This window comes from Saccostrea echinata, unplaced genomic scaffold (assembly GCF_033153115.1).
Source record: "Saccostrea echinata isolate AGI-Se365-2 ecotype Australia unplaced genomic scaffold, CSIRO_AGI_Sech_v1 ptg000028l, whole genome shotgun sequence".
Lineage (NCBI taxonomy): Eukaryota > Metazoa > Mollusca > Bivalvia > Ostreida > Ostreidae > Saccostrea > Saccostrea echinata.
In genome coordinates, this window is record NW_026889777.1 from 14,230,687 (window position 1) to 14,248,428 (window position 17,742).

Genomic DNA, 17,742 nt, shown 5'->3' on the forward strand with positions numbered 1-17,742 from the left:
TTTACATAATGTTTACATAAATAAAGACTTAAAACGTCTTATGATGTTAAAGGGTAGGAGGTAAAAGTGTTCAAATTACAACAGTAGTGACACCATTACAATGCAAAATAACGAAGCCATTTTTGCTTGTCCTTGACGAAAAGGTGTCACATATACACTCTCATTAAGTGAATGTTGTATAATTAACAATAAACACGATGTCCCTGTCATTAAATGGTCTGCTATAAACGCTAAGTGCATATATCTGCAAGCTATCACAACGCCCCCTAATATATGCTGTGTGTGGTAGGGCATAATTAATTGTGGCCCAAATTCTACAGATCAATAAACAAATTTAGTTTTATTTAATTATATGTTTTTGCGTCATATAAAAAGCGAAAGGCTGGATAAAATAAAATAATTAATTAAGTCATATATAAGTACGAAGCCCAATGAGGCCAGTTCAGAGAAAGAAATATTTTTTATTGCGTTAAAACGCAATAAGTATTGCGTTTAAACGCAAAACATTGTGTTTAATCGCAATAATCATTGCGTTTAAACGCAAAACATTGCGTTTAATCGCAATAATCATTGCGTTTAAACGCAAAACATTGCGTTTAACCGCAATGTACACTGTATATTGCGTTTAAACGCAAAACACTTTGCGTTTAATCGCAAAAGATTGCGATTAAACGCAATCTTTTGCGTTTAAACGCAATAACTTTGCGATTAAACGCAATAGATTTTGCGTTTAAACGCAATAATATTTTTGCGATTAAACGCAATGATTTTTGCGATTAAACGCAATGGTTTTTGCGTTTAAGCGCAATAATATTGCGATTAAACGTAATACTTTTGCGATTAAACGCAATAATTTTTGCGTTTAAACGCAATAATTTTTGCGTTTAAACGCAATAATCTTTGCATTCAAAGGCAATAATCTTTGCGTTTAAAGGCAGTCATTTGTATCAAACCTTTCAGACCCACGCATACTTATATCTTTTATTTCTTTCTCTTTTTACTTATGAGGAAATTGTTTATTGTTTAGCTTTATAGAATCAGATTTCTCCGAGCAAACGCTCTCAGAAAGGATAAACACTAATTGGAATTTATAGAGGAGAAAAAAAAATGTCGGGTTATAAAAACAAAGGCAACCTAAGAATGAGACATGTCTTAAGCTTATTATTCTCTACATTCTTAATGAAGTTTTGGTCAGTTGCTCTGTTGAAAAAACTGTCCCCTACGTTGCGGTCACAAGTTTAACCCATGTATAATGGGATTTTTGGAAAGGACTGAGGAAATGTTGGAATTATGTACAACATGATGAAGTATTCAGACTTAAATGTATTTTCATAACCCTTTCTATGGTTGCATACAGTAAACATAAGAACATATGTGATAGATTTATATGAGATCAAAATCAAAATCAAATGAAAACATAATGATCGATGTGTACTACATGTATCAAATTGACAAGTGCTATTAATACCACTGAAACATTCTATATAAATTGTGATATACGTAAGCAATTGATCAGGGACTTCATTAAGAGTTTTGGGTTCTAATACATTTAAGACATTCAGGTTGTTTGGATGCCATTGTTTTACTACAATTTTCAAAAACTGGAAAATTTTGCAAAAAGACACAAAACAAACCGGATCTTCTTAAAGTTGAAGTGTCGGATCCTAGTACATGTACCTGTAATTATAAGCTTTGGCTAATTCATGGTTGATTTTGAAACTACAGTATCATTGTGTTTAAATGCAAAACAAATCCTTATAAGGAAGGATTACTGCGTTTAAACGCAAAGATTATTGCGTTTAATCGCAAAAATTATTGCGTTTAATCGCAATACTATTGCGTTTAATCGCAAAAGTATTGCGTTTAAACGCAAAAATTATTGCGTTTAAACGCAAAAAGTATTGCGTTTAATCGCAAAAGTATTGCTTTAAAACGCAAAAGATTGCGTTAAATTGCAATCTTTTGCGTTTAAACGCAATATACCTTGCGATTAAACGCAATGTTTTGCGTTTAAGCGCAATAATTATTGCGTTGAAACGCAATAAAAAATATTTCTTTCTCTGAACTGGCCTCAACGGGCTTCCGTATATAAGTGCCAAACATATTAACATTTATTGGTGATTTATTTGCGTGGTGATGATAACTTTTTAAAATAAATAATTTTTTTTAAAAATCTTTTTAATTCGTTCATAATTTTAGACAAATCATTGTAATAAAATTTTTGTATATGATGGCGATGACACATTGACTCCTTTTATATTATCGCCATCTTTTCCAAAACGAGTAAGGTGTTTAAAATGATAGGATCTTTAACTTTGCCACATTCTCAATGAAGTGCCAGAAGTTTAAGATATGTTTTAAACATACTACTTAATGACTCCACAGAAAATTCTCACTAATGTTGACACTGAGCTATCATTCAGTACTGGGGATTATTTTCATTCACTGACTATTTTCCCCCATTATTTCTCATGAAAACAAGTTGCTATCTTTCTGAAGCACTATGATTATTATTTACTTCTTAATTATTTAGATTTGGTCTTTTAAAGCCATATGTATGAAAAAAATTTAAAGAAGTGTCAAAGGTCAACTGCTCTATTGTTCTTCATTTATGCAACCTACGGATCAACATTGCAATATTTTACGTACTTTCACCACTTCTTATAAATAATAGTACATGCAATTTAACTTGAAACTTAGTATACACATTAAAATGACTTTCTCTGTTTAATTATACGGTGTTGAATCATATTTATTGCAGGAAAAAAATCATATTAATACGTTATGTATATTTTTTATACAACGGTTCATTACAGCATAAAAACAAAGAAACTACTAGTATTGGTGAACCACGATTTTAAGAGAATCTAATGATCTAGAGACCTTGATGTACCATAATGTTGAATGGCGATGAACTACCTTTTTAACTTCTTTGATTTCTGTTTTATTACGTTTATTAACAAACTCTCATGTAAGACGTAAAGCTAATGCTACTTGATAGTCAGGGTTTTGTTAAGTGCTGGTATATTTGATAATTTGATTTTCCCGTTTTTCGACGTTTTTAAGGATAACGAATATTTTTTTGTGCAATAATTGCTTATTTCGGCTGAGAATTTGTAGATGTAAAAATCACGATAATCTTTGCTAGCAAAAAAGGTTCATTTTTTTCTTTTCATCAAGACCATGTCACCTGAGGGAATTTCAATGACTTTAGTCATAAGCAAGGAGACCTTATGCAAAATTATATAGACTAGAATGTACTTTATGCTTGAAAATTTACTTCAGTCATAAGCAGAAAAGAGTTTGTACAAAATCGTCCAAATTTCCTCATCAGCAATGTACCATGTTGTAAATTTTGATTTTACAGGGTGGCTGTAAAGACACAATTTTCAACAAGACAACCATGTTGTAAATTTTGTATGTACTGTCACCTGGTAAATTTAAAATTTTCGACATGACAAATGGATCCCGTCTTTACTTTTATGTACGTTGTCATTCAGAGTAGAGACTACCCATCTGTCTAATAATGCTTTCCTCATTTTCATCTTAATATATTAAGAACTTGGATAGACCAGATTGTGCTTCGGTTAGAGCAATATGCATTTCATTCCAAAAATGTTTTTATTCTTTACCAAATTGTAAATCGAGAAATGCACATAGAACATCAGTAATTAAGTTAGGTAGCTCAGGAGAGGTTTTTTTTTTATTTCGACTATGTACGAGTCGTTTGGAGACGGAAAGTTATGTCCATACCATTAAGTGCCTCTAAAATTATTATGATTATGGTAAATTCTTCATACCAAGAAGTATATTATTTCTTCTTCAATCTTCACCACAAAAAAAAAAAAAAAAAAAAAAAAAAAAAAAAAAAAAACCACATATATATACAAACTATATAGGTCTTTATGAAGAAGTAACTCTGATTTAATTATACAAAAGAGGAACACATGTACATAAAGTCTATATACATTTTATGGATATAAATGTCAGCTGTATGAAACAGGGATCGACAACTTCACCATTCCCGTCTCCTGTGAATCTGTCATGACGGTCATCTTTTGTAATATTATGGTGGCTTAGCCTTCACTAAGACAAATACAGAAGTGTCTTGCTTCAAAAAGAAAAATCTACACGATCATGACACGCTGAATACAATATGATCAATATATTTTATAATACTAGTATGTGCATATGTTTGAAAATCATGAATTAAAACAAAACTCTTTTTACATAACATTACCAAACTATTTAAGTTTCAAAATGCATCGCAGATGAACAAAAGATGTATTCTACTCATCAAATACAACAGCATATGCAACTATATAATTCTGCTTTGGATGTTGGGCACAATATTCTAAAAGATTTTTGATTAAGCTTGAAATAGCACAAGTCATGATTAGTCATGAAACACCGAACTGTTAATAAATAAAAAAGATGTATTTGCCATTTATGGATCATCAAATGCTTCAATTCATTACATGCGACTCTATATATAACTCAGATTTGGATGTTGGACCAATGGTCCCTGAAGTGAAATGTCAAAACACTTCATGCAATGTAATCTACTTCATTTTCAAAGAGAATGATGGTATTTTCTGGTATACTTTCGTTGTTCTATGAAGAATTGTTGTACATCTAGCAAATACATGCACTATTATCATAATAAACAATAGTTTCTCGTCGCCCGAGTGGCGCAGTGGTTAGAGCGTTTGCTCTAGAGTCGCGGAGCAAAGAGTTGATCCTTACGTTGCGGGTTCGAATTCATTGCTATATACCATGAATCATGACCGCCGCACTGAAAGCTTAATCATAAAACACCTTAGAATATGTGCCCAACATCCAAAGAAGGGTTATATAGTTATAAATGTTTTATAAGAATTGTAGGATTTTGTTGATCCACAAATGGCAAATACCATTCTTTTTTCACCTGCGATGTGTGACTGTCTGACTTTACATGATGTTCAAATATATGTATTTGATAATATAATATATTCATCATTTTGTACTCAAAAGGTCATGTTTGTGTAAAGATTCTTTTTGAAACAAGACACTTGTCTAATTGTCTCAGTGAAGGCTTAGCCACTGTGTGACACAGTGACCTGTTCTTTAGACGTGATCGTATAAACTGAGGTCCCGTGTCGCAGTAGGTGCTGGCACGAAAAAGATCCATCACTGCTCAATGGCCGTAAGTACCGAGCATAGGTCTAACTTTGCAGCCCTCCACCGGCAAATGGTGGCCTGCGTCTCAATATGAGTGAAAAATTCTCGAAGGGACTTTAAACAAACAACCAGACAATACTAATAGTCTCTCAGATTCATTACATGTATCTTAGTATAAAATTGCTGTACAACTTGCAATACATGCACCATTATCATTAATAAAAGTCTCGCAGATTCAATACAATGTGTGTATCTTAGCATAAAATTGATAGCAAACAACATTTTATGATTCTCGTAGTTAAGATGTCATAATGGAGGATCTAATTTATCGTAATTCCCAGTGAACTTCATCGAACCTTCCTTATATTTTTCTTTTGAAAAACAAAACCAAGTGTTTGGGTCCAGATTCTAACATGTCTCTGTCATATCCTACATAAACATCCGGCGTATCACACAAGTATGACGTTTTTTACTTTTCAAACAATGTTTTCCTTTGTATGCCTTTTAGATTCAGAGACAGTAACCTCTGAATCCGTTCTGTTTATTCCGTTTACTTGCCGTTAATTTGCACATTTAAGGCAATTCTCAGCTTGGTTCCATAAGCAAGATGTTGAGTGGTAAAGATTTTTTTACCATTGGTTTGTAGCAAAGCCTCTGATTGGGTGAGATGCTGAGTGATAAGGATTTTGTTTACCATAGATTTGTAGGGAAGTCTCAGTTTGGATCGCTGAGCGAGATGCTGATTTATTGTAGGGAAGTCTCAGCTGGCGTCCTTGAGCATGTTGAGCGAGATGTTGAGTAATTGAGATTTTGTTTACCATTGGTTTGTAGGGAAGTCTCAGTTTTGGTCCTTGAGCGAGATGTTGAGTAATTTTTTGTTTACCATTGCTTTGTAGGGAAGTCACAGCTCGGGTCCTTGAGTGAGATGCTGAGTGATCCCACAATGAGCAAGCTGTTGATGGGAGGCGGGGGAGGAGCTGGCGGACTGGGGGCTGCAGGACTGGGGGGAGGACTGGGAGGTTTGGGTGGTGGACTCGGGGGTCTAGGAGGTAAGCATAATCTGTTTTCAGAATATAAATAATACCCCAGGGTCACGGAGAGGTCTTAGGATTGAATTAAAATTTCAATCATTCATAAAATGAATATTGTTGTAAACTGACACTTGGAAATTGAATTAACAACATGAAAAGGAAACAGATTTCAATGACATATTAAATTTTTTGTGTTCTCTTAATAGAGCTTTAAGAATATATTCACAAGTTATACAAAAATCTAAGTCTAAAACTACTTCATAATCCTGGGGTAAGCAGACATTGAGTAGTAAAATGAAATATGGAGTTAACGAACAGTATTCAAGCTCAAAGTACATTAAAAGAATACAAACAGGAGCAAAAACAAAAACTCCGGACCTCCAAAAACATCAGAGGTGGGATCAGGTGCCATAGAGGAGTGAACATCCCCTGCCGAGCGGTCACTCCCGCGTGTGCTTCTTGTCATGATCGGCAAATAACCGAAAAATCCGTAGACAATTCAGTGTGTTTAAAATTAAAAACAAACAAAGAAATCGAAATCGCTGAAATGCGATATCAAAACAGTACATAGACCTATTTGTCAAGGTATCGAGTACGAATGTTATCAAAACAGAAATAAGACCGACGCAGTACTACTTAGTGAAAAATATATACTATACCCCGTTTTAAATTCGCCGGAAACAGTTGTGTTTAAAAGATAATGCTGTCTTTCTCGAATTCATCCCAATTTAATTACGCTCAAATGCGACGAGGGCGAAAGGTGCGAAAATGTAACGGGGCCAAAAATTTCCCTGTATACAGTATTTGCATTTTTGGCCACTAAAAGTCTATAGAACAATTTTTATATTAAAAAAAACCTCTGAGATATTCATTTGTAATGTTCTCTTTGTAAGTTCCCTGCTAAGTGGTAAGATTTAACGGTTATCAGAATATAGATGAGAGTGTTATTGCAGTGAAATAAAAGTGGTTTAAAGAATGCAAGCATATTGAAAACAGATTGAAAAAGGGAGATCAAAACATCCCCATTAATTTGTCAAGGTATGAATGAAAAAATTAGGCTTAAACTTGGCGCAACCTTATATTAAAATTTTTTTGTAAAAAAGTGTATCTAGAGATATATTTAGCAAATTGCCTAGGACACGTAGAATGAAGTTTGGAATTTTTAGTTTAATATTTGAGAAATGTTTACAAGCCTACAAGGATTATAAGATGCAGATTGGCATTGCTTAAATTAGGATAATTGTAGGTTTGGCTCATACAAACAATGCAGAACCGTTTGTAAGAAGCTGCTGCCGTGTGGCGTAATGGAAAAGTCAGTTTCAACTAGACTACATTTATTAGAACATGTAAACAAGCATGGCGTAAAATGTAAGCATAAATTGAACATCGAACCCGATCAAATATTGTTACATCCCCTTTTCTTTAGTAAGAATAGTATGGACAATGAATAAATTTTATATTATGCTTAAAAGTGACTAGAATCAAAACATCTGTACTGCTTTACTGAACTGACTAGCAATAAAATAACAATATGACTAGAAATTGGACTATGAGTATTATATGCAAACTTGTAAAATGCAACATCGATGAAATGAATAAAGCGTTCCTAGCTACCTAAACAAAATTATCTTGGCATCTACTCAAGTTAAATGTCTATCAACAAATCATGATCTGACATAGTCATTGTATTTAACCGGCGGTTTCACTTCACGTCCAGAACGGGTAACTGTGTTCTTAGGGTCAGTTATTGGCTTTGGAACATCGGATGCCACTTCCTTGGCCTCATTTGTCTCACACGGAAGATCACACGGAATGTCTCTTGACACCGGCAATTCATTTGATTTACGCAAATGTTTTCTGTTTCTCGTATAGTTTGCTCCGGCCTCGGTCGTTACCTTGTATGATCTCCTTTCTGGTATTGCTTCCGTAACCGTTCCTTTCTCCCATGGTCTATTAGGGGTTTTGACTCGGACAGTCTCTCCAACTGATAGTTGCGATAATGGGTGTGCAGATCTGTTGTAATACTCTGCTTGTTTTTGTTTGGCATTGTCGATCTTCTCTTTCTCAAATGGTGCATCTTTCGGCTGTAATAACTTTCCTTTCGTGGGTAGTAGTGTTTTTGTTCTTCTTCCCATAAGTCTCATGACTGGACTGGTTCCCACATGCTGTGTAGGTGTGTTCCTGAAATCCAACAATGCAAGGTAAGGATCAGATTTTGCATGTTTTGCTTTCTTTAGAATTTGTTTGGCAACTTTCACTGCTTGTTCGGCTTTCCCATTGCTTTGTGGGTAGTGTGGTGAAGATGTTACGTGTTGGAATTCCCACAGTTGGGCAAACTTAGCAAATTCTTCGGAGGCAAATTGAGGACCGTTGTCCGACACACACAGGTCTGGTATTCCATGTCTCGCGAATTGTGCTCGTAGTCGTTTGATGATCTCATGGGATGTCATTCTGTCCAAGGCATCAATCTCGAAGAAGTTTGAGAAGTAATCAGTTACTATCAAGTAGTTACGTTGGTCGAAAGTGAAGATGTCAAGTCCAAGCTTTGCCCAGGGACGTGGTGGTACCTCGTGATGTTGTAGAGGTTCTTTTCCTTGGTTGTTGTCAAAAGTGCGGCATGTTTCACACTTTTGTATGAAGTCCTTAACTTCAGCGTTCATTTGTGGCCAGTATACAGATTCTCTGGCTCGTCGTAGGCATCTCTCGATTCCAAGGTGTGATGAATGTATCCTTGTCAGCATATCCTTGCGTAGTGCTTGTGGAATAACTGCTCTGTCTCCTTTAAAAATGACTCCATTTTGGATAGACAGCTCATCTCTGATCTCAAAGTAGGGAACTATGAGTTCTGGAACTAAGGTTTTGCAGTCTGGCCACCCATTTCTGATGGATGCGCCTAAATTTTGCAGGGTATTATTCTTTGCAGTTTCGTCCTGAATGACTTTCAAACGGTTTGGTGCAATTGGCAGGAATTGTAGCATATTTATCGCTTCTACTACTGACTCCGCCTTTGATGGTTTCTCATTGGGCAGATACGCACGACTTAAGGTATCCGCTAGCTCCATGTTCTTTCCAGGACGGTACTTAAGATTTACTTCATACTTTTGCATCCTGAGCAGCATGCTCTGGAGACGCTTTGGCGCTTTGTAAAGAGGCTTATTCACAATCATCTCCAAAGGTTTGTGATCTGATTGGACAGATACTGGTCTCCCAAATGTGTAAACATTGAAACGTTCAAGCCCGAATATCACTGCTAGAAGCTCCTTTTCTATTTGTGCGTAGCGGGTTTCAGTTTCGGTCAGGGCACGGCTGGCAAAGGCAATCGGCTTGTCCTCTTGCAACAAAGCTGCTCCAAGTCCTTTCTCCGAGGCGTCGCATTGTATTGTTAGTGCCTTTTCTGGATTGAAGTACTGTAACACAGGATCTGCTGTGACTAGATTTTTCACTTGTTTTACAGCTTCGTCATGTTGTGGGGTCCAGTGCCATTCAACATCTTTCTGTGTTAACTTGCGCAGCGGCTCGCAGATGTCACTAAGCTTTGGTAAGAATTTTGCTAAATATGTCACAAATCCAATAAATCGTCGGACTCCTGCTACGTCAGTTGGATTTGGCATATCCAGGACTGCTTTGACCTTTTCGGGGTCTGCCTTGAGTCCTTTATTAGTGATCGTGTGGCCTATGAATTTTACTTCTGACTGTCGAAATTTCATCTTGTCCTTATTGAGTTTGAGCTGCTGTTCTCTACATCTCATCATGAGTCTGACAAAGTTTCTGTCATGATCCTCTTGCGCTTCTGCTTCTGTGTTTCCTTCTCCAAACACCAGTATGTCATCATGTATACTCTTGACTCCAGGTAGTCCTTCCAGTGCTTGATGCTGGCGACGCTGAAATTCCTCTGGCGCAGTGTTGATACCGAATGGCATGCGAAGCCAGCGGAATCTGCCAAACGGACTGTTAAAAGTAGTCATAAGAGAGCTTTCGTAGTCCAGACGAACATGCCAAAAGCCATCTTTGGCATCTAGGACGCTGAAGCATTTAGCATCTGACAAATCTGGCAAGATGTCCTCTATTGTAGGCATAGGGTAGTGCGCTCGCTGCAGTCCCTTGTTCAGGTCTTGGGGGTCTATGCAGACTCTGAGTTTTCCACTTGGCTTCCTTGCTACAACCAAGCTGGAGACCCAAGGTGTAGGCTCAGTAACTTTGGCTAGAATTTCCAGTTGTACGAGTCTCTCCAGTTCCTTTTCTAAGTCATTCTTGATTGCGAGTGGAACTTTCCGTGGAGCATGAACAACTGGTTTGACACTCGGATCAATCTGGAGGCTGTAATCTCCTTTCAGGTGTCCTAGGCCAGTAAACACATCATGGTATTCTCTGCAAATGTTCTCCTTTGTCAAAGGTTGTTTTCTCACATTGATTTCAAGGATGTTTTCGTTCTCGACCGTGATCAATTTCAAGGCTTGTGAAGCTTTGGAACCAAGTATTGGTTGACACGAGCCATCCAGTATGACGAAATCCGCTTTGTATTTTTCTCCGTTCTTAGGATTTTTGAATTTTAGGTTGCACTTGCCCAGAGGTTTGATTGTCGTGTTGTTATACATGCTGAGTATTTGGTCTGTCTCTGTGATTGCATTGTTATCTGTCAAATACTTTCTTGGGAGTATGTTGCAGGTCGCCCCACTGTCCACTTGAAATTTCACGTACTGTCCGTTGACCGACAAGGTGGCAAATACCTTGTTTGCAGAAGCTTGGTTAATTGCATTTACTGACTCGCTGTTGTTTTTGAGATCTACACTATATATAGAAAAGTAATCATCAGAGTCTGATTCAGCACTCTCTTGGATTTGATGGACTGTTGACTTGGCGGAATTGCAGACATTTTCAAAGTGATGAAGTTTGCGACACTTCCTGCACTGATGGCCATAGGCTTTGCAATTTCGCTTTCCTTTGGCATGGCGACTTCCACAGTACTTGCATTGACTAGGCTCTTGTCTCGCTTGTACCTGTTGCTGTGGTTTCTGGGACTTTTGTGGCTGTTTCTTGAAGCTCTTCTTGTGCGAGTTGACTGCATGCACAGATATTCCTGCAGCCTGTGGTTGAATTTCCTTGTTCTGCTCCTTGGAAACTTCAGTGGCTCTACACACGTGAATGCATTTCTCCAAGTCTAAATCAGCCACACGTAGAAGCCTTTCTCGCAGCCCAGAATCACTTACGCCACAAACAATTCGGTCTCTTATCATTGAGTCTTTGAGAGTTCCAAAGTTACAAGTGTCAGCCAAAATTCTAACTTCTGCTAAGAATTTGTCAAATGTGTCACCTGTCTGCTGGTTTCGACTGTAGAATTTGTACCTCTCGACTGTTTCGTTTTTCTTGGGATCACAGTGTTTGTCAAATTCTGCGAGGATGAGTTTTACAGTAATATTTTTCTCTTCCATATTCACTTTGTTCCCATGCTCATCGGTAGTTTGAAACTGCATCGTGCTATGGATTTCTCTCCCCTTGCGTCCCAGAAGATACAGCAAGAGTTTCACCTTTTGTGGCTCTGGTTTTTTCTCCATGCTGATATCTATGTAGAGTAACACCTCTTCCTTCCATTTCTTCCAGGTCTGAGAAAGATTTTTAGCATCGAAATCCATTGTTTCGGGCGGATGAAGTACGTTTTCCATTGTTGTCGATTTTGGCGCGCTCTCGAACAATAACAAAGGAAACTGTCAATTTGTCTCTAATTGTGGCTGGTTACACAATATTTTCCATCCCCGTACTCACTAATAATGGTCCGACACTTCTGACACCATGTAAGAAGTTGCTGCCGTGTGGCGTAATGGAAAAGTCAGTTTCAACTAGACTACATTTATTAGAACATGTAAACAAGCATGGCGTAAAATGTAAGCATAAATTGAACATCGAACCCGATCAAATATTGTTACACCGTTGTGTTTAGCAAAATATCTGAGATATTTAATTGTTATGTTTTCTTTGCACTTTTTTTTTGCCAGGTGAGTCACAATTGAATTTGGGATCTCTGATGGAGAACCCTATGCAAATGTTGACAGATCCAACAATGAGACAGCTGTTAACTTCCGGAGGCGGGGCGTCAGCAGGGGGTATTCCATTTCTATAAATAAATGTACTGACCACTTGGGAGAAAGACCGCTGTTTATGTCATTATTTTCATCAAAAGCTTTAGCAAATTCTGTGAAATGAAGGTTTTCTTTATCAAACCTGAATTGGAGATATTCCTTTTGTAAAATTAATATTGTATCAAAGAAATAGGTTTGAAAACACACCTCTGATGAGAAAAGTTGATTTGAATTGCCATTTTATTGACCTTTTGCTTCACTTACACATTCAAAGATGAAATGAAACATCTATCTGAATAATATTTCTTTTTCATTTGAAAAGGTATTGACCCGGCCACGTTGTCTGCTCTGATCGACATTCAGAGTGCACCATTACTAGACACAGCCATGTTATCTCAGCTTAGCCAATTAAACGAACTCATTCCATCTGCTCCAACCACCCCAAAACCAACCAAACCAGCACCCGTCAAACCAGCTTCCACCATCAACCTATCCATAGGTTTGCTCTCAAGAGCTTTAGCAATAATCACTAATATCAATCACTAGTCTTAGGTTACGAATTATTCAGAGTCAATTCCATTGATAAATTAATTTTATATTCAGGACCAGTTGTAAATTATCTATCATATATTTATTTATTATTTCATTCGTAAGTAGGTATGACATGGCATTAATGATATCGTATAATATATATTCTTTTACCTTAAAAATGTGAATTTCATTATTAAGTCATGGCCATAGGTTTTTCACATTACATTTCCATTTCTGGCAGAAAACGTTCCGTTACATAATTATTATACCCCCGCTCCGAAGGAGAGGGGGGTATACTGTTTTACCCTTGTGTGTCTGTCTGTCCGTCTGTCTGTCTGTGTGTCTGTCCGTAACAAATTTTGGTCACAGTTTTCTCAGCAACTACTCATCGCACATGCTTGAAATTTTAGCACACTCTTTGTTTAGGCATGCCATATGTTGGGATTCATTTTTGTACGAATCCGATGTCAACTTCCTGTTTATCCGTGCGTCTGTCCGTACCATACATAACAAATTTTTTGGTCGCATTTTTCTCAGCAACTACTCATCGCAGATTCTTGAAATTCTAGCACACTCTTTGTTTAGGCATGCCATATGTTGGGATTCATTTTTGTACGAATCCGATGTCAACTTCCTGTTTATCCGTGTGTCTGTCCGTACCATACATAACAAATTTTTGGTCGCAGTTTTCTCAGCAACTACTCATCGCAGATTCTTGAAATTTTAGCACACTCTTTGTTTAGGCATGCCATATGGTGGGATTCATTTTTCTACGAATCCGATGTCAACTTCCTGTTTATCTGTGCGTCTGTCCGTACCATACATAACAAATTTTGGTCGCAGTTTTCTCGGCAACTACTCATCACAGATGCTTGAAATTTTAGCACACCCTTTGTTTAAGGATGCCATATGTTGGGATTCATTTTTGTAAAGATCCAATGTCCACTTCCTGATTATCACTGTGTCTGTCCATAACTGAACATGTATATTCACATCAGAGCGGGGGTATTATTAGTGAGCATTGGCTCACAGACTTCTTGTTTTAAGCTGCATATACTATCATAATTACTTCTCTTAAATGCAGAATTTTCAATTTCCATTTATTTCCTTTGACATCAGATAAGTAATTTCCTCAAAACAATCAATCCAGCTATGCATTACCAAGAATAATTATCCTTTTTAAAATCTAATTCAAAGGCGGTTCCTCTGCTACTCTTGGTAAGGACCAGTCACTTGCAGACCTCATCAAAAAACTTCAGCTAAAAAGAAAGAAGAAGGAAGCAGCTGCAGCTGCCGCGGCTGCCATAGAAACGGTTCCTAATGGCAACCTTGGAGCAGTATTTTCAGAAACTCTCAAACCTAGTAACCTCAACCCTAACTTACCAGTAGCCAAAATTCTGGAACTTGCTAAAGACGGCATCGTAAGTATGATTAATAACTGAAAATAATAAGATCATGATTTTGAAGTACTTGGTACAGGCACTATTAAAATGACATTGTCATAACTATATCTAGGTAATACTATGTCACTGCCGCCATTTGGTAAGATCAGGGCAAAAACGTTCACTTTACAACATACAACATGTTGTTAGACTATTTTATTAACTGAATTTTCTCCGATTTTTTTTACTATGCCTTCAGATATTCTATTTAATGTTAGTTTGTCCATGCCTTGTTTTTGACTAGATTTTGACCTTCTTGCAAAAATAACTCTTGAAATTAAAGTAAATTAATTTCAATGCTTGCTAACCATACATAGGAATCGGACTCGTTAATCTTATCTTTTATCATTTTTTTTTTTTGGTTTCAAATCAAAAGGATTGAGATTTTTTTTTTAATGAATAGACCTTGGTGTTCCTTAAAAATGTGATGTTGATTTTTGAAAGTCCTCATTGTGCACAAGTCGAAAATATGGTACCCCCCATCTCTGTGATTTTTACTTTTAAAATCATTGCCTTTTTGCCGCCGTTCTACTTCAATATTAACAGAAATGCGCGATTAAATCTTTTTCAGGGTGTTGCACCAACTCTACAAAACATGGTTTGCCCTACAAAACAGTGCCCATTTCCTCTAGCATGTGGAAATCCGGTAAAAACCTACACACCGGAAACATTCTTCGTATGTCCCGAATGTCCAATGTGTCCTGGGGACATTCTCAAAGGTGTCTCTGCTAGACTAGGAAAAGTTGTCAGAATAGCAAATGCAAAGAAAAAGTCCAAGACAGCAACCTCATCCTCAAATAGGTAACGTCGGCATGTGTATTATTACTTACATATAAACTGCATCGCATGGCTTTCATTTGCTCACTGTTCTGCTTGCATGTTTTTTTCACCAGTGATGACATAGGTTTAAATTAAATTGCAAGAAAAATTTACAGGTTAATTAATTAACACAGTATTTTTATAGCCTTTCTAATAAGCAATTTAACATTATACATCAGACTGTAATCAATGAATGCTGAATTTTAACAATATTATGGCATCAAAGTACATATATGTATATCATCATTTAAAATCAACTCTTTCTTTCAGAAAACTGGAATACAAAATATTTCCAACTCGCATAACACCGATTTCTCATTATGTGAATCATCCATATTTATCGCATATGCTGAAATTTCATTTCTGACATCTTAGGGCGCATGCCAGCTGGAGTATTTTTAGATGCATGCAAATATTTCGCTTGCTTATGTGTGCTGCGGTGTTTTGTGGAATATCGCTTGAAGCGGAGTGAATGAAGAAGATAATGAAGAAAAGGATGGATTGATTTTGATTAAAATTATATAATTATTTGATAGGTTATTGCTTTTGGATTATTAAGTACTGTAGCGCTATACATTTAAAAGATACCTGCATTACATACCATCTAAGTAGTTTCATGTGTGTAACTCAAAGCAATACTGCATCGAATGCCCTAGATTGCCATATCCAAGCATGACAAGTTATTTATTTTATCCCAAGTTTTGTATTTTGTTTAAACATTTTATTGAAAAATGTTCCCCCCTCCTTAATTTCGAATTTTAATTCTCGAAGCATGGTGCATGTTTGGTAAAAATCATGCAACTTTTATTTACAGTATTTGATCAAAGATTACACCGAAGAAACAATCTTCCTACAAATGTTTTGAAAAAAAAATGTTAAAATTTGAACCGGAATTTTATAAGAAAAAAAAACTTTTACACGAAGTTGATGTTCTGTTGCAGAAGCGCACGATTTTCTTCTTATGATGTGATGAACTTCGCAGGATGAATTCTAAAGTTCATTGCTGGATTGTCATCTCACAAGGCCAGTGCTAGGGAAGTTGAAATCATTGGCTACCACAAACATTATATCATTCATTTATTCGTTTTCATCCCTAGGCTTTTATGTACATGTATGATATGAATTACACAAAGCATTATCCTGTGTGATAACTTAAATGAATACTATTCTCTCTGTTTACCAAATACGCAATAACTATTTGCTTCTTTTGTGTATGATATGAATTACACAAAACTATCTTGTGTGATAACTTTAATGAATACATTCTCTTTGTTTACTAAACACGCTATAACTGTTTGCTGGTTATACTTAAACTGTTAACTAGCAACCAGCGCTTATTTCTTGCTATATCATATCTCAAGCATTTTTCACAAACCATTGTGGTTAGTCTTTTACAGTGTATATGTTTGAGAATAGGTCATTGCACAATTCTTGAACAACTATTCATCAAATCTTTCAAATCATTTCTGTCTTGGCATATCAAGTAGGTACTTTTTCATATCTACACAGTTTTAGTTAAAGTAACATACTAGTATATTTATACCATGGCTTTATTAGCTCACCTGAGCCGAAGGCTCAAGTGAGCTTTTCTGATCACATTTTGTCTGTAGTCCGTCTGTCCGTCTGTCCGTCTGTCTGTCTGTCTGTCTGTCTGTCTGTCCGTCCGTCCGTCTGTAAACTTTTCACATTTTCGACTTCTTCTCAAGAACCACTGGGCCAATTTCAACCAAACTTGCCACAAAGTATCTTTGGGTGAAGGGGATTCAAGTTTGTTCAAATGAAGGGCCACGCCCTCATTCAAGGGGAGATAATGAAGAATTGGTGAAAAATTAGTAGCATCTTTTAAAAATCTTCTTCTCAAGAACCACAAAGCCAGGGAAGATGAAACTTATGTGGAAGCATCCTCAGGTAGTGTAGATTAAAGTTTGTTCAAATCATGACCCCCGGGGGTAGGGCGGGGCCACAATGGAGGATCAAAGTTTTACATAGAAATATATAGGAAAAACCTTTAAAAATCTTCTTCTCAAGAACAGCAAAGCCATGATGAGTCATATTTATATGGAAGCATCCTCAGGTAGTGTAGATTCAAGTTTGTTCAAATCATGACCCCCGGGGGTAGGGCGGGGCCACAATGGAGGATCAAAGTTTTACATAGAAATATATAGGAAAAACCTTTAAAAATCTTCTTCTCAATAACAGCAAAGCCATGTTGAGTCATATTTATATGGAAGCATCCTCAGGTAGTGTAGATTCAAGTTTGTTCAAATCATGACCCCCGGGCGTAGGGCGGGGCCACAGTGGAGGATCAAAGTTTTACATAGAAATATATAGGAAAAACCTTAAAAAATCTTCTTCTCAAGAACAGCAAAGCCATGATGAGTCATATTTATATGGAAGCATCCTCAGGCAGTGTAGATTCAAGTTTGTTCAAATCATGACCCCCGGGGGTAGGGCGGGGCCACAATGGAGGATCAAAGTTTTACATAGAAATATATAGGAAAAACCTTTAAAAATCTTCTTCTCAATAACAGCAAAGCCCTAATTGGTCATATTTATATTGCAGCATCTTCAGGTAGTGTAGATTCAAATTTGTCCAAATCATGACCCCTGGGGGTAGGGTGGGGCCACAATGGAGGATCAAAGTTTTACATAGAAATATATAGGAAAAATTTTTAAAAATCTTCT

The 17,742-nt window shown here is 36.7% G+C and overlaps 1 protein-coding gene across 1 annotated transcript; it reads left to right on the forward strand.

Moving 5' to 3' along the window:
* Positions 1-5,767: 5,767 nt before the first annotated feature.
* On the forward strand, positions 5,768-15,043 carry LOC133193540 (uncharacterized). Its single transcript, XM_061329503.1, has 6 exons — positions 5,768-5,777; positions 6,057-6,209; positions 12,182-12,289; positions 12,588-12,764; positions 13,994-14,217; positions 14,810-15,043. The coding sequence occupies exons 1-6, from the start codon at positions 5,768-5,770 to the stop codon at positions 15,041-15,043; spliced, it is 906 nt and encodes a 301-aa protein (XP_061185487.1).
* The last annotated feature ends 2,699 nt before the right edge of the window (positions 15,044-17,742 follow it).